The sequence below is a fragment of the Pinus tabuliformis genome, chromosome 1_1, assembly GCF_031772625.1.
Source record: "Pinus tabuliformis cultivar Carrire ecotype Pingquan chromosome 1_1, CPIR1, whole genome shotgun sequence".
Classification (NCBI taxonomy): Eukaryota; Viridiplantae; Streptophyta; class Pinopsida; order Pinales; family Pinaceae; genus Pinus; species Pinus tabuliformis.
In genome coordinates this window covers 966,223,678-966,242,236 of record NC_142297.1, presented here as the reverse complement: position 1 = coordinate 966,242,236, position 18,559 = coordinate 966,223,678, and the positions used below count along the sequence as shown (strand labels likewise).

Here is an 18,559-nt window from a genome sequence, read left to right as displayed (position 1 = left end):
TTGCTCCACCAAACAAAAGCCTATTGAATAGATGTGAGAGAAGCATGAGGGATTCCATATATAAAATTTGCAGAGCTTGCCATATCTGCTGCGTTTTCTGACAGAGAAGGAACATATGACAATTTGTTTCATCCTTAGATTTGCAAATTGAGCAGAGACCCGGACCCTGCCAGCCCCTCTTTTTAAAATTTTCCCAAGATAAATTTTTATTGTGGAATACTAGCCATGAGAAAAAAATAGATTTGGATAGGCATCCTGATTTCCAAAAAGTTGATGGAAAAATAGAGTTGGGAAAGGCATTTCTTGAGGATATCAAATTCAGGTAAATACCGTTTACTCGTACCTGGGATATCCCTTTCATATCTTTCCATGTTAGGACATCAATATCTAGGGAGCGATGTATTCTGCAGTTCCTCAGACAAACTTTTAAATTCTTCCACTGTCTCGCTACATTCTTAGTCATCCCCATATTGCCCTCTTCTTTTCAAATAGGGAAGGGTCCATGCCATTCTGCAATAAGTTTGTCCCAAGTAAAATAACCTTTTCTGTGGAGAAAGTTAAGGAGTGTCTTAGGCAAGATGATTTCCTCCTGTCCGCTCAAGAAAGGATCAAGTCCTATGAGAATCTTGCTACCAGTTTGGAAACTCCAAATTAGATTCTTTAAGAAAAACCCTTCTATCTTACGAAAACTTAGCCATATCACTGAACCATAATTGGATCCGATCCTTCCCAACCTGAACTAGTATGAGATATCCCTAGTGCCCATATACTTCTTTTATATGGTATTGCTCCATGGACCCTCTTCGAAAATCCCTCTCCATAGGGATTTGCATTGAAGGGCCTTTCCAAAACACCGCAGGTCCAGCAGACCCCATCCCCCAAGATTTTTTGGCAACGAGATCGCTGATAACTTAGACAAGTGATATTTTCTCTTCTCAGCCTGGCCACCCCAAATAAAATTTGCTATTATCTTGTTCATTTTCTAAATAATGCTTGCTGGAAGAAAAAACAAATGTGCCCAATATACCGTGAGTTGAGTTAGCACTGATTGAGCGAGAATGACTCTTCCTACCATTGAAAGGCATTTGTATTCCCATACTGAAATCTTTTTGTAGTATCTTTCTATTATCCATTGCCAGTCCATTTTAGAGTATCCTTTCGCCTTTAGCTAGAATCCTAAATATTTCATTCCCTGATTGATGGACCACGCCTCTATCCCAAAGAGAGAGGATATCCACTCTATTAATTCCATATTGCCATCATTATGTAAGAGAGAAGATTTGGACCTTATTCAACCCGATATTATCATATATGAAGCAATTTTTCATTCTTAGGGCATGCTAGCCATTTACAACATCTTCTGGTTTGCTTTCGACTTATCATTGCATCTGTGTGTGTTCAAGTGCACAAAGGACAAATTATTAATTCTCTCTGAGTTTCCAGCTAGCATTTCGGGCTTTGGAGCCTTGCGGCCTCAGCGGTGGAAACCATTTCAGAAAACTGCCAACGAAGATCTACACTTCATTGTCACTGCATTATCTATCCATTCCCTGTAAACCCAAACATACAAATCAATTAAATTCCTTTCAGCTGTTAACCTGAGCCCTCGAGTTTTGCGCGATTAGGGCCGAGTTGAGATTATCGCAGTCTTGGACTTCGCTTATATTTCTATCAACAACTCGGCAACTGTGCCAGGTGGCCCACTCCTCGTACTCTATTGGCCGGAAGTTTCAAAAACTTTTACTCTAGATTTTATAATAATAATAATAATAATAATTTCATTTTTATTAAAAAAATCTATATAAGTTTCTTTTTATTAATAGAATTTCAAGTCTAAAGTTGGTTGTCCTTATGACATTTGATATATACATTTGTTTCCAAAAAACATGCAAGAACTGTGCACAAAGCTTTGAAACTTGCTCAGAATTTATTCATTTATCTCCTAACAAGCACAAATAATATTGAATTTTCCAAAAATATATAACATCTAAAAAAATAGTAAAAACTTCCCAAATCATTTTAATTATGTTTGTAATTACCAAACCAGAATTGTCCTAATTATGTTTGTAATTCCCAAACTAATACTGCCTAGCCAAAAAATCTAAACCATCCCCATAAAATTAAAATTTATTTTGATCAAATATAAAATAAACCTTAAAAAAAAATCAACAAACCAAATTCATTTAATTTATAACAAAATATAAACCCCATAAAACATTAATTCTATCGCCTTCTCAAAAATTACCACCAACTCCAATATATCCATAATACCAAATACTATTAAACCCATCTTATGGTAGTTTGATAAAACTCACAATACTATCCCAATAAAATAAAATAATTCAATTATATATAACGAAACTTACCCCTTTAATTAATAAAAAAATTAACTTAATTTTATACTTTAAATCACACACATCCAACATGAAATGAATATTCCATAAATATTTCAATATAATATTTAATTTAGTGTTGTTATTCTTTAAACTACATCTAGCCTAATATGCGGTCTTTTCCATATAACCATGGTGGATGTAACTTAAGTGCACTGATTATCACTGGCTTTGAGGTGTCTAATGCAATTAATAAAATTTACAAAATGAAATGATAAACAACCTTATTGAGGTGACAACATAGTCTTGTTTGGCGATTCCTATTTCTAACCCTATAGAAAAGTTATTGTGCCTGAGATGTGCCCTCGATAGTGTCATATATATTTTTTGCTACCGTCATCACCACGCGTGTTATATCTGACTATCGAGAGCGCATATAAAAACACACTAAACTTTTCCATGGAGTTGGAAATAGGAATCGCTTTGACATTTAGTGAAGTGGAATACAAGTTGTTTGATTTATCCATTTAGGTGGAGTGGGATACTACTATGTTATTTTAGTCATAAAGATATTTGACCTAATTTGTTAAAAAATTCCATGTGCATTGAAATTCGGACCCATGGGTTCTCATCGAACGAAAGCTATATGATCCAACAGGTAAAATCTTTCGACTGTGCTGTGGAGAATATTTTGGACTAGATTGGGATACAGCTGATCCTCAACGATATGGGATTTGTTTTTTCTTGTAGTTGCACTGTGTATTTGCAGTCCATCGTTCACAGTTGCAAGTTTTCAGTTTTCATTTCTGACAGCATCCATAATGAGATTAGGGCTTTTGGGTGATGAACCATGGAAAAAAATGGCAGCAGGTCAGTTTCCTCTTTTCAGAAGATAATATCAGTGTCTTTGGTGCTCCGAATGCTTGTTCAGATGCCTGTGTCTCCTCCTGCCATTCCTAAAGCTAATACCTATACCAACGCTCCTCTTCCAATAGTCGAAACGCAAGAAGTCGATTTAACATCGCATAACCTCCAAAACCCTCCATCCCTTCCTCATGCCCCGATTTCGTCATATTCTGGTGTTCCAATAACTGTAGCGCAAGGCGGCTTTTCCAAATCTTCAATGGCTGGTAACGATAATAATGTTGCCTATGATGGTCAGCTTCAGCCTTCAGATGTTGCCTTCCTCATCTTCCGTTTTGAGGGAAGGGGCGAAAACTGTGATGATGAAAGGATCAGAATTGATAGTGGAAGCCTCTTCTATCATGCGCTTCTTTCAAATCGATTCTTCCAAATTTATCAGGTGAGCATTACATTATCAAAACCCTGATCTATTGTATGTATGTTTGTTTCTTGTTTTGTTAACGTATATATTTTTTAATGCTTGTTTTTTCTTTCCACCCATGGTATTTTCCAGCACTGTCATTATATTAGATTAACATTATATAAAGAGGGAAACATTTCTTACCAAGGGTTATAACTTTTGTGGCAACAATGAATATTATTTTTTTTTCTCCGTCGGAACTTCTGATTCGTTAAGCACAGAAATATGTCCAAGTCAAAATGAGTTTATGATAATAAAAAAATTCATATTATTTACCATTTTATTTTATTAGCGTTACATATGAGTCAAACCTATCGTCCATCCCTGAAATTCTCTATGACACTCCGTTGTTTAGGATTCTTTGTCCTTTTAAATTTATGTAAAAAATGTTTTGCGTAGAGACTCATTTGAACAAATTTTCTTGATGTGTAGGACTCGTTGCCCTAAGCAAATTTATATCAACAACATTTTGCATAGGGATCTGCTTCAACAGCTCTTGCCGAAAAATATGAAGAAGGCAAAAAAGTTGCGGCTCTTAATCTCTGGCCGTGACAAACATGTGCATGTTTTATTTGCTATGAAATGCCTTCATGATACAGAAGCTATGGATCTTTCAATCAATGAATTGTATTATGAGATAGGTGGCACAGAGGAGCAAATGAATTTTAGCCACATTTAACAAGATATTCCAAATATGTGGTGGAATTCCAGGACATTCTACTGTCCCAACAAGATTTATGGGTTGTAATAACAGATGGAATGCTACCTTTTGGCTGCCTATCTTTTTGAGGTTATGAAAGATTCATTTCTTGACATTTCCACGATTGTGGAAGAGTCTGACATTTGCTCGATTGTGGAAGAGTCTGAATTGGATATGTTAGAAAAAAGAGCACTTGTCACCAAAGACACAAACACTACAGCAAGAGTTTATGAAAATCGGTTGTGAAAATGTGAAGGAAATGATGTTCAGAAAATGTGAAGGGAATGATGTTCAGAGCGACAAGTGCAAGTCAAATTGAAGAGTTTTGTATATCTTAATTCTCATGAGTGATTCCATTGATTTAACAATTGGCATGGGAACATTCAAGGGATCAAAGGCATTTGGTTAAGCGAAAATAACGATCCATTGTATATGCCCATGCATATATCCATGAAAATTGTTCGCCCATGGATATATCCATGAAAATTGTTCATTGAGAGTTCTTCAACTTGGAAATTTGACAAAAGTGGAGGGAACATGTAAAAACATATTTAAGTTTTTTTCCGATAGGGAAATATCCCTATTTTCCCTTATGGTTAAGGAGTTGAGATACTTGAGTTTAATTTGTCTAGGTTAAAGGACTTGGAATACTTGACATAAAGTCATGAGTCCGCTGAGTTCGTTATAATTTTGTTATCCCTTCATCAATTCAGGGTACGAACCTGTGAAAATCTATTTAAGAAGCAAGTCTCTTTTGCATATGTGGGCTTCTGTTCTTTAGCTAAATGTTTCCAGAATTTTGATTCAGGTATGTTAATGTTTTATTAATTTTAATGATTTGATTATAATTTTTACTTGTAAATTGCATAATTTGCAAATGCCTTCGAATCTGTAAGACATGGAATTAGATGAAAAATTACTCTTCCGTGTCTTTAAATTTCTTCCAATGATCTTATGCTGCTTCAGAATTTGCTTATTTGTTAGTAATGAGAATGATCCACTTTGTGGAATAAAAAGTCTGTCCGAAGAACTCTTTTATATATACATCGGTATATTGATTGAGGATTCAATCCACAAAGCAGTTGATTCCATGAACTACCAAGATCAATTTTAAAGCTTCAGTTTTTAAGAGTATTGAAAATGAATTACTATTCGAGTTTGAGGCAATTGTCAAAGATATTGAATCATTGAGATCTTTGCAAGAACGCATTTTTTGATGGGGAAGACTACCAGGATCGATTTCAAAGCTCACATAATATTAGTCCTGAGAATTGATCACTGTTCCAATTTGAGTTTGGGGCAGTTGTCAAAAGATTTTAATTAACATTAGTCTTTTGCTTTGTTGAAGTTGGATTCCAGGGTCTTGATCTACTTCCAAATGTAATGTCAAGTGCTGTCATACATCAATCCACTATTTAGTGGTGCGCCATCTAACAACTGGTTGGACATACCTTTTGTCTTTTCTCTTGGATTGGGTACCATGGGTTTGACATATCTTTCTCCTGCGTTTCTTGGTACTTATCTGACTGAACCGAGCACAGCTGGAGCAGGAACTTTGTGAAGAAAGTAACGAGGGGGCGTTAGATGCCCCATTTCACCGAGTTAGCAGATATTTTTGTATTAACTGCAACAGAGGCTTTGGGCTTTTGTACAATGAGAATACTAGTGCCTCTTTCTCGAGTTCAGGTGCGGAAATTCTAGTACTAATCCGCTGTAAACGAATTCGCGATTCATGTTACCAAATGGTTTAATCATTAATAAATGACTCCAAAGAGAACCCCATCCACATATAAAAGTTCTGGAGGTCTTAACACCGCAATGACTCCAAAGATCCCCTCCTACATATAAAAGCTCTGGAGGTATTAACACTGTAAACATTGAATTTAAAAAAATCAATGACATTATTTATAAAAACACAAAATGATTAATGATGTGGATCTTTTGCATCTGGTTTAAGTCCTCTTTATTACAAGTTACATTTTTTAATTACTTCTACAACAACAAAAAAAATATTTAATGATGGGATATCTTGCGTATAGTTTAAGTTGAACGTCTCTGAACATTCTGTTTCTTTATAATATAAAAAAATGCATGACTTTGGATCCCTGTTTACATATATATTAGGTTTTGAGGTCGAAACTCCTTAAACAGGATTGAAAATGAGAGTTTATATATATATTAGGCTTCGAGTTTTCAGCTTTTAAGCAGGGATTAAAAATGAAACAGATTATATGTAAATATAAAAAGCTCATCTTGATATCTTGCATCTGCTTTAAGTATTTGCTATGGCAGTATGAATATCTTGTTTATATATATAGACACGCATTCTGAAAAACATAATAATTTTATTAAAATAAATAGAATTGTATTTCATAAGGGTTAAATTGCATTTCAAACATCTTATTGAGACTTTGCAGTAGATCTACCTTTTAATGTATCATTGATGTCCTTTTAATGTATCATTGATCACATCAAATGTGTATTAAAAAGTTCAAAATTACATCATCATAATTTTCTTGAAAGTGAACCAAAAGCAGACATAGGCTTACAACAAAATCCACTGATTATTAGAAAAGTCAAGTCCACTATTACAGTCTTCCCAATTTAATCAAAGTAAACAAATACTGTAGTGTGCAGACTATCAACTTGGTAGAAATTGACTAAAGGAAAGGAGAATGCACATGCTCGTAAATAATTTAATTCCCATGTGCCAATAGGACATCATCCTTATACGGTCCATCTGCAACTTGGTCTCTTCCTATATACATGTGAGACCCATGGGACAAATCTAGAATTTCATCTAACACATGCTATACGATGAAATTTCTAGTAATGAACGGTTTCACCTATTTAATAACCAGAAGTTGGTCTCCAAACACTTGCAATATGTTAGCACCTTTTTCAACAGCCAACAAAAGGGCAAATCACAAGGCCATTCACTTGGCAATACCGTTAATTCCAGGTACCAGCCCTATTTCAAAAAATAAAAAATCATCTTTTAGTTAGGACCTGCCAGCTCCACAAGTTCAGGGGCTCTCATGTGATGCACCATCAAAGTGGACCTAGGCACGAGGTTCATCAATTTTTCTTGGGCAATCTGCCTTCTAGCTTTATCCTACCTTTATCCTACCTTTAAGCAGGGGTACTCTTGTGATGCACCATCAAAGTGGACCTAGGCACGAGGTTCATCAATTTCTCTTGGGCAATCTGCCTTCTAGCTTTATTCTACCTTTATTCTTACTCTACCGCTTTAAAGAAGGCTGAAAGATGAAACCTTGAGTAGCACAATGAAGCAGAGGAGTGAATTTATTCACAAAAGAACTATAATTTCTTGTTTTTTAGACTAGCCATGATACTATTACAAGAAGTGCTTTAAACCTCGCAGCAATAATCACTGAAGCTCCTCCCCGGAACAAGTATCATCCACGAATTGTGAATGATTGATGTTCTTTGTTTCTCTGACAAACCTTATTCATGGAAGCGATTCTCTTCTCCTTTCATAATGTAGTTTCCCGTTGAGTGAATTTGCCATTAAAATATATAGAATGGGAGATAAAAGACAACTTTGCCTCAATCCCTTGGAGAATTCAAAGAAACCAGCAGACTGCCTGTTCACCAATGGAGAGGTCCATGGCCTTGAGATGCAAGTAGAAATCCATTTTATCACCCGCTCCCCAAAGCTAGAATTTCTCAAAACCTCAAATAAGAATTGATGGTTAACTAAGACATTTGCTATGCCTAATTTGATATTCATTTGTTTTCCCCTCCTTGCTTTACTGCACTAATATGATATTGTCAACAATCTGCCCGAGAGTCACAAATTTTTGGTTTTCAGTGATCAATTTAGGAAGCAAAGGTCCATGGGCTTGAGATGCAAGTAGAAATCCATTTTATCACCCGCTCCCCAAAGCCAGAATTTCTCAAAACCTCAAATAAGAATTGATGGTTCATAAGACATTTGCTATGTATAATTTGATAATCATTTGTTTTCTCCTCCTTGCTTTACCGCACTAATATGATATTGTCAACAATCTGTTCGCTAGTGACAAATTTTTGGTTTTCAGTGATCAATTTAGGAAGCAATGGTTTTATTCTGGAGGCAATAATTTTTGCTATCAACTTATAAGACACATTGCACAGAGAAATAGGCTTGAATCTTGCAAGTCAGGAAGGGGTCACTTCCTTTGGCACTAGTGCCGTGAAAGAGGAATTAATTCCACCTCCTACGTTGCAATGTTTGTGAACATAATCAATCATCCTACTAAGATCAACCTTTATAACATCCCAACATTGTTAGAAGAAATGCACCGAGAAGCCATCAGGCCTAGGAGCCTTGCCCGAAACAAAGGATTTAAGGACAACTAGATTCTTTTGAAATTGGTCTAAGAATAGCTTCATTATCTTCTTGAGTTATTTTAAGTGGGATGTGTTCCAACATATAGTGAGCTGCTTCCTCTTCATGATTTCCTGGGTTCTTGTAGAAATGGCTGAAACGCTGAGCAACTGCTTTAATTTTGGGATATTCAGTGATACTGTCATCACGATTTAATATTATTCCTTTCAGCGCGAATTTGTATTTCTATCCCCCGCACGAAGCCACAAACTACAAGGCTTTAAACACCACTTTTCCTCTTCTCCTTTCAATGCCTTATGATTGAGAGCAAAAACCCATTTTTAACTCTTGCAACGCATCCATAGAAACAGTCTTGTTCCATTCTTTGTTGAATGACTTCTAATCTGCTTATATGATGAAGCACCGCTTTCTTCCATTCTGTATGATTTTCTTTTGCCCATTGTTTTAAAGCTATCTTTGCTTCTTTGATTTTTTTATTATGATATATAAACCGGAGATTCTGACACCCATTTTCCCCTGCTTTGGATACCACCTCCATAAATCTCTTCTTTTGAAATCATTGGGGGTTGAACTGGAATGGCAATGGACTGTAATCTACATCTGGAAGGAGGCAAAAAGAGATCGATCGATGATCCGAACTGCTCCAGGCCAAAATCTAAGATGAGAAGGGGAAGCGTTGTTCTAGGACATCACTGATAAGAAGAAAACGGTCTAGTGATGTAGCAATTTTCCAAGTGCCCACACGTTTATTGCTCCAAGTGAACTTGCTGTTTACTGGTGTGATGTCTATGAATTCCTGAAATCTAGCAATTTTCCAAGTGCCCACACGTTTATTGCTCCAAGTGAACTTGCTGTTTACTGGTGTGATGTCTATGAATTCCTGAAATCTTCCATCTTCTCTTGGAAAGAGTCCCCATTTTTTCCAAGGATGGATAGTTGTATTAAAATCCCCCATAAATACAACAATGTTTATACTCCGATTCCCAAAGATTAAACAAAGAGGATTGACCATAAATCTTTTCTTGATAAATTATTAGCATATAAACTTTGACTATACTACACACTTTTTGGTTTGGAATGTGAAGCAAGCAGATAACTATCTAGAGAAAAGAACCGAGCTTTGAAAGAAGTTGAAAAAAAAAAATTAAACATACTGTGCACAATCCTCAGGCCCCACGAGACCTAATAGCCTTTCCTCGACAAACACACCACAAATGGTCATATTTTCAGAGAACTTCTTCCCCTGTTTTCATCTCCTAGAGAAGGCGGATGAGGGGTTTTCGTTTTTCGACAAGACTTTTGACGTTGGCATTTTTCTTTCTAACCCTAATCCCCTACACTTCCAAGCGATTATGTACATCATTTAGTGGTGGTCTTTGTACCTCTTTGAGCAGGGGACGGCTTCCTTTCCTGGTATTCCTTCGGCCTTTATTAAGTGCAACATTTATTGTTTGTTGAATCCCCATTTCTTTATGTCTGCCTGCTCATTTCTTATATCTCGATTTGCTTTTTATCCCACTTTTTATTCGTTGTTCGCGGACTTGGGTCCTTTTCCTGTTCTCCAATTTTTTCATGTGCAGATCCAACATAAAAATGTTCTAAAATGGAATACTTCTTCATATGATTCCATTTCGTCTTCAATCGTTTCATTGGTTGACACATCTTCTAGCTAGGGCATATCTTCATTTCCTCCCATCTTCTTACTAGGAGAGAAGTCCTCAGGAATCTCTTGTTTACATTGATATACAATTCCCCTTCTTCTTCCAATTGCTCTAATACTTCATACTTGTTCCCAGGATGGCTTAAGTCCTTATTTTTGCTTTGAGGAGGAAGCTTGTGCCTCATTTAGAGATTTTCTTTTAGAACGAGGGCTTGAATACATCTGTAACTTTGGTTGCTGCATATTTTGATGATTTGGGCTTCTTTTTGTGTTTCAACTGTTGCCATTGTTCACCATCTTCGACCTGTTTCTGCTGATTTTTAGATTTTGGGATTTTTTTTTTATATTTATGGCATAATTTGAATTTTTTTGGGACAAAAAGCCTATATTTATGGCATAATTTGCACTTAAAGGTAATCGATCATAATTAAATTCTGGAAGGAAAGTCCAATTGTTTAAATAGAGATGAATTGCTTCCTACAAACCCTTCTGTAGATTCAGTTCAACATATTCGCTGACATGCAAACATTCTTTCCCATGACTCGGCATGATCAATATATCATCCCATCCCAATGCATTCCCCATATGTCTCTTCATTCCAACAATGGAGCGGAAAGTAAGGTAACTTAACCCACACAGGGATCACTGAAGGCACATCATTCTCAGGGTTGAAGTCAAGACTCCATCTGTCTGGATAGAGCCTTTTTGCACCCATTAAATATGACTGGCTGCGAAAAATGATCTCAATCCTCTTTTCTTTGAAGAGAAAGGTAAAAATACCCTCTGCCACAAAAACAAAAAAAAAAACTGAGGTGTCCCTTTATGAGACGTTTCGCTAAATGATTTTGGAGGTGCTCTTCTGAGTGCTGATATCAAATGGATCGATTGCCACGTCATAAAGGCAGTGGGGCCAAGACTAGCCCTCTGATCATTCGGTTCTGTTAACCACCTCGCAAATGGGTATTCGATATCCTTACCTCGTCGTTTATCTGTGAACGATCAACGCCTGCCAGCCCAGCGCCATTGTGAAGATTGTTTCTCCGAAGGTAATTACGGATGGCAGGCTGACGACAGCGGTTTTGGGCGTAACACTGAGGCGGTGAATAGATGTCACGCTGACATGAAAAGTGTAGACGAGTTTTGGAGGTGAACTGATTCAAAAAGAAAGCCTATCGGCCTAACAAGTGGTGATACTTTGGGCTTTGTATGGTCACCGCTTAGAAAACCCAAAAGACCTATCTCCAATGTTTAATCTAGGAAATGCACAAAAATTACCATATAATTTTTGGTAAGAATAAACTAATAGCTTAGTGACATTTCTATATATCACTGCAGTTATAATGAGCAATGACCAGTGATGCAATTTTTTTTTTTTTTTAAATTCTGATATATTTTTTAACAAATAAATAAATTTTAAATTAGATAAATTTTGTTAAATTATTGTTTTTAATTAATTAAAAAATTGAAATATGATATATATATATATATATATAATATTTGAAACAAGTAATTATTTGAAATAAAATTAATTTAGTTTTGAAATAATTTATTAAAAATACAATAATTTTTAAAAGGGAAAATATAAAATAATTTATAAATAAATAAAATTAAAAAGCAAATTAATATATAAAATAATGATTTAATAAATATATCTCCGATCAGGGTGTGATACAGAGCGTTGTCTTTCTCGGGACTCTAGTTGTACGTGAGATGATAGGTGGTAGCGTGGAAGGGTCGCTCAACCTTGGCCTTACATGTGCTATCAGGACGGTGGGTTGGCAGAACATATGGGAGAGATAAATGTCGATGCGATCAGGTGTGAGGTTCATAAACTCCAAGTGCGGAGGGCTCGGAGTCCCATTCATGCACCTGTCTCGTGTTGGAGCTTGTTTCTTAGAGGTAAACACAGGCTCTCGGTTTTCTATCCTTTGTTGGCAAGATCGGGTGGGAGGTTCTGCTCTCGGGACGCGACCGACCTTCTATCCCCTCCTCAACCGTAGCCTGTTCTATTCTCAAATGTCCCCTGCAAGTTTTTTGACCCCCCTTGCAAATTGTTTATCAAAAGAAAAAGAATTGACTGCTCGACAAGTGAGAAAGTTTATGTGGTTTCTTTTTATGTTGTGTATGTTGTTTCTATGTCGGTGTCCGTCTTATATGGTATTTTATTGCTTCGAATGGCAATGTATGGCTAAATTTGGGTTAGTTGTCTTTTGTGGAAGGATTGTCCACTCGATGGTAATGCTTTTCTTCATGATTTGTTGGCCAAGAGCAAGGAAGTATCTAATAACTTTTCGTCTGTGGTTTTTTATGGTTATGGTGTGGTCCTGCATGGTTTTTGGCTTGGGGAGCCGGTCTATGGCACCTCCCTTCTGAGGTGACGAACTCTTTCTAGCTTCTCTATGTTTACTGCCCCATCTGAGCATGAGGTGTTGGTCATCAGCCAAGAGTGGCGTCGGTGGTCGGCCTTTTCAACCTGCAGTGTTTACGTATGGCTCTGGCCTAATGTGGTTCATTTCTTGTTCTTTTCTTATGTTATTGTGTCAGGTTTTAATAATTTGGGTATCCACCCAGAGCACACGTAGCCAATCTGTTCCGGGATTGTGGCTTGACCTGTTAGGTTGATAGTGTGTAATTTGTTTGATTGGTGGCTACTCCATATGGCTCGTACTTTCTCGGGTGTTGTTTCGTCTGGAAATGGGGGACAGGGCCGCAACAGAAAGTCTGGGAATAGAGGTGGACGGGGTTCTTCCTCCACTCATCCATCGAGGAGAACTAGTCGAAAGTTGGATGCTAAGATTATTAATGATGTGGCCCAGGCATACAACATAGGTACCCTTGCCCAAGTGAAACATTTGATTTCGTCATGGGAGGTGGAACTCAACCGACATGCAGAGAATGAAGTGCAGATTGAATATTGGCGAGTCCTTGTTCCGGATCCAGGACACAATGGAGGTCGTCTCACGCAGTATAAACAAACGATTCATCTTTACTGGTTAATGAAAGGTATTGTGGCCCAAGCTATTATGAAATCTACATGTTATGTTAAGTCTGATCCATGTTTCCGGGAAATTCAGAAATAATTTTAACTTGTCCAATTTCAAATACAGCAGCAAAATGTTCGTCTTGGTTGTATTGAGAAGCACATTCCATGCCTTCCTCAATCAAACCTACCAGGCTCCAATGCTAAAGACCCCACCCCGGTGGAGTCCTTTGCTGAGTAGTAGCTGGCAGTGCCTTTTATTGTTTAATTTGTTGATGTATATGTTCGTTAACAGTGCTTATGTTAGTTTGTTAGGTGCAAACTAGTTTACAGTGATTTAGTCATATAAGGCTTTGTTTGACATACTTAAGTTACTAATATTGTGGCTGGCATATAATGCGGTTGACTTGGTTTCCTAATGGGTAGGTTGAGGCCACGGAACGTTTTTCATGGATGTAACTTGCTTTTTGAAAATGAATGAATGAAAGGTCCTACCAAAAAAAATTTGATTCAATAAATATATGAACAAGCTACAAAAATATGTTAATAGAAAGAAAAAAAAGGTGAATAAAGAATAGTTTATGTTAACTTTAAATAAGCATAAGTCGGGATGGGTGGTATAAAAAAGAAGTTGGAACTTAGAAAAGAGCTTAACCTGGCAAGACAAAGGATAATTGAACATTTCCTATTACAACCATTTTTTCTGTAGGAGTAGCATTCACACGTTGTGTATATATATATATATATATATAAGAGTGGATATAAACACATTTTAAAAGATGAATCATATTAAAATTTAAAGAGAGAGTTTATGTATAATAAAGGAGAAAATAATAAAATAAAAATTTGAAATTTGAAATAAATAAATTGTTTTATAAAATATTAATTTGATAAATATGTCAATAACTTGCAAAATAAATAGGTAAATCAAGATTGAAAGTTAAACAATGAATTTGTAACTTGAAATAAAGAGAGGTTGAATAATTTGTAAGAGAAATAGGTAAAACATGATTGAAAGTTAAATGATTGAATTTGTAACTTGAAATAAAGGGAAAGGTATAAGGGTTTTTATTTGTAATTTAAAATAAAAAGGATGTGTATAAAAAGAACATAAGTATAGGGGTTTTGTTTCCCCTTCAAATCACAAGATTTTAGAAATGATAATTTGAGTTAAAAAGGATCCTCGATGGGGATGAACTCTTAGACAATTAATGGGATTGGGAGTCGAGCCCGCCACCCTGTTATAGTGAGAGTAGTTAATGTTGGGGTGGTGTGACCACCCCATGCATGCATAAACATGCAACTCGTAATGAAGAAGGTGAATATGCATACGTCTTGTTGTAGTTTTTGTGTGGGGAGGATTTGGTTTCAGTGTTCTGCAGGAAGGTAATAGCGAGACAGGTCCTCAGGAGAATGGTCAAGAGGAAAGTTGAGTCGATGGTGGTCGGATAATATTTGGTTATTGCATAGTTGGGGAATTTATATGGTATTCTCTAAAAGGAGTTATGTAGGTAGGGATCACATTATAGTTATGATTAACATCTATCTAGTTGAGTTCATGGAGTTGTTGTTGAGGCATCTAGGCTTCCGAGAGGTTAAAGGTAGGGGAGGGTACCTTATTGCCCCTGGACACATATTCTATATTGTTTCCCATGTGCTTGATATAATGGATTTGCAACTTTTCAATCTCTGAGGTTGGCATTTCTCTCGGCCTAATAAGTTTGGGTCCCTCTTTATCCAAATTAGATCTCTATTAATTTTCATGGTTTCCCTTTTTATGTTTACTAGTATTGTTTTAGGAGGGGTTGTATTTTTTACTGGGTTCATCTCTGCACTCTCAATTTTCTAAAAGGTTTGTTGGGTTATCGCCTTGGTGTTGCTCCTACGTTAAAATCCATAGACCACCTTTTTCAGTGTTGCCCTTCTGTTTGTGGGTTGTTTCTCTTGGCCTTATGTTCACTGTTATTCAACTTATTTCCCTCACCCTTTAGTCTATTGTTATTTTGGGTTTCATGGTATAGCTAATTTGGGGTTCGTGGTATTGTTGGTTTGGTTTTGAGTATTTTGGGTTTAAACCTCTAGTGAAAAAACTATTTTACTAACATACAATGCATAGTAGGCATTGGGGGGAGGCGACGATCCCTAAGGTCTTAATTGTGCCCAACAACAAGCCCAAGAAACCACTGATACATATTATGTAGCACTACCCCCCGAATCACAGAATGCAATTCACCATTTGGAATCTCTTGTTGTTCATGACAGACAAGCCTTCTCGAACTCAGAGATCATGGAAAATGTTTCTACTTGGATCTCGAGGTAGAAGGAAGCAATATCTTAGTGCCCTGGATTTGTATTGGCAGACGAAGACCCTATTGGGGAGGGTCTTGAAGGACAAGAGGGAAGAAATATATACTATTTTACTAGTTTGGAGGATGTCAAATGTGTTCAATGCAACCAGAGAGTATGCTTAGAGAGAATAGACGTAAGGTTTCCACACATTGAGCTTCACATTTAGTGTGAACTTGCTCCTCATATTATACCTGGTTCCAACATCAGAGATCTGAATCCTGTCACCTCCTCAGATTCTTGATTCTGAATGTTTGCTTACAGTCTTTGGTATTACAGTACAATAGTGGATACTTTAGTCATGTTAACATAATTTGTTGTTACTTTTAGAAATTTGGAAAAATCACTCTATTGGTAGATGATAAAAAATGTCTAGTTTCATGTGGGTAGATTGATACCACCTATTCAATGACATGCTTGACCGTGTTGATTGTCAGATGTATGAGATTCACATGATATTTTGAGAGAATATAATATAAACTTACAAAAAAATAAACTTGAATTTGAAAGGAGATAGGAATTGTCATGGGCATTTTCTTCATAAATGTGAAAAGATATTTGAGTTTGGATGTAGATAAATGGGCTAATGGCCTTATGACTTGACCTTGGGGTCGGTATTAAAAATGTGGAATACTTTAATAGTTTCATCCCCTAAGTAAATCATATGGTTGGTGCAATTATCGAAAACATTAATTCCCCACGTGAATATGCAAATAACACATCATACCATTAACATTGAAAACAATGATTAAAGTACATTGTTCAATACCAACTCCATGTCTACATTAGCACTTGCCTGAGGTGATAAAGATTACACTCTTATGTCTATTAGTTGTTATTAGATAATGGAAAATCATCTTCAAATACCATGGTGCAATCAGCTTGGGATTAATGGTGGCTAATTCCTTGGTAAGCGTTGCCTCTAGGTTTGGACTTCTTGTCAATTCATTTAATGATTTAATGAATAATATTTTCCATTAGAATAGTATTTTGATGGCCAAGCTGGATGATAAGTGTGGTGGTTAAGTGTGATTCTCCTTCCCTTGTATGCTTATGTTTCAACTCCTCCTTTATGCTTTAGGTAATTTCTAGGTTTGTTCCATTAAAAATTTGTGGTGTTATTACTATGAGAATTAGACTTCTTCTTAGGATATGGGTATGATTTTGATCCTAGTTGGTCAACTATGTTGGAAATCAGGAGGTTTTTATCTTATTAACATATTTCCATTACATGATAATTACTTGCGAGATTGTTAGCAATAATATTATAATGTTTTCCTTCCATCATCAAGCAATTACCATAAAACATGAAGATCACAAAAGACAATAGAACACAATATATAGGCTCCAAGCCAAGAAAAAACCCCTTCAAGGGGAAAACCCAGAAAATATCTTCTTAATAGAATCAGATCAAATGAGATATCCAAGACCCATAACCACAAAAATTCCCACCTCTAGATGCCAAGGCAAACCTTCATTTCTTCCAGCAGATTCATCAACATCGAGTCTTCAACTAGGTAGAATTTTCACAAGATAGATATCAAGTGAGAATCTTCCTCAAACATAATTCGGCTTTCCTCTTCTTCGTTGTCCCTTCCTGTGATATTTCAGACCACAAATCATTGAATGTGTATCTCTAAATGAGCTCCATCTTCCCTCTATTTATATGGTTTAGAGGGGGCGCAAATATACATGTCCATTGGAGCAAAGCCGACTTGACATGTAGGTTGGCTTGGCATCTAGAGGGGTTTCTATGCCAAAATTTACATTTAAAATTTTATTTTTCTTTTTCTTTTACAATAGGTCCAAAATATGACTTTAACTCTTTGGCTCAAAAACCTATAAGCATGAAGAACCTAAAATCTAGAAAAATAAATAAATTTCTTTTACGTTTCTTTTGTATTTTTACGTAAAATACATAATGGTACAAATTATGAAGACCGAAACTAATTACTTTCTCGAACACACTAGAGTTTCAATTGCAAAAGTGTGAAATTGACATTTGATTAGCAAATATGTGTGGTTAAATATTCTCCTTAGCTCAAGAAATGTGTGCCTAGTTTCATGCTTTGTTTCACCCCCTATTTGGTTTTATCGTCTAAGTTGTTTCTCTCTGGTTTAGTTTTCACTAAATTTAACAATTTATGCCCTAGGTCCCATGTAGTTTTTTAGAAACAAAAAGTTTGCAAGGATTAAAGTCAAGTAGAGGCTTTGGTTTTGGTTCGGATATCCTTGGTTGAGTTGTGCTTGTGGAGAACATGAAAATGGACAATGAGGAAAAACTAAAGAGGCATAAAGAGATTGTGCATTCCAATAGAAGCATGTTCCTCTCTATTTCAAATAATAAGTAAGAAATTGATCACTCTATCTCATAGCATGCCACACATAATGAGTCTTTTTGTCCATTAGAAACATAGGATTGATATTCTTGAGGCAGAATGCAACATGTTGTGTAATTTGGCTACGAACATCCAACAAGAAGGCATTATATTTTTGTGTTCAAGTTGAAGGTAAAGAGGAGGAAAACGTTCACCAATTAAAGGAGTTGATGGATGTAAAACAATCAAATTCACCATGCTCACCTGTTGGACCAAGAAGAAGAAAATAGTACTCAAGTTCTTAGTTAAATTATTTGGTATGTTACGTTTCTTAGAATAATTAGGCTATTAGGAGTTTTTGTCAAAAATGAACCAACAAGAACACTTAGCATTTTTCATGTAGTTTGTTATGAAATCCTTCCATGTAGCAATAAAAAAATATTTTGTTTTTGAACTCATAAACATTTGATAAATCCATTTACATTCCACTAATTTGTCTACAATGCTTTATATATATATATAAGAAAGAAATGTGTAAACCATG

The 18,559-nt window shown here is 36.0% G+C and overlaps 1 protein-coding gene across 1 annotated transcript; it reads left to right on the top strand.

Moving 5' to 3' along the window:
* The first annotated feature begins 2,917 nt into the window (after positions 1 to 2,917).
* Positions 2,918 to 5,486, top strand: LOC149217716 (uncharacterized). The gene is made up of 2 exons (XM_089391403.1): positions 2,918 to 3,636; positions 4,090 to 5,486. The coding sequence occupies exons 1-2, from the start codon at positions 3,184 to 3,186 to the stop codon at positions 4,102 to 4,104; spliced, it is 468 nt and encodes a 155-aa protein (XP_089247529.1). The 5' UTR covers positions 2,918 to 3,183; the 3' UTR covers positions 4,105 to 5,486.
* Positions 5,487 to 18,559: the final 13,073 nt, after the last annotated feature.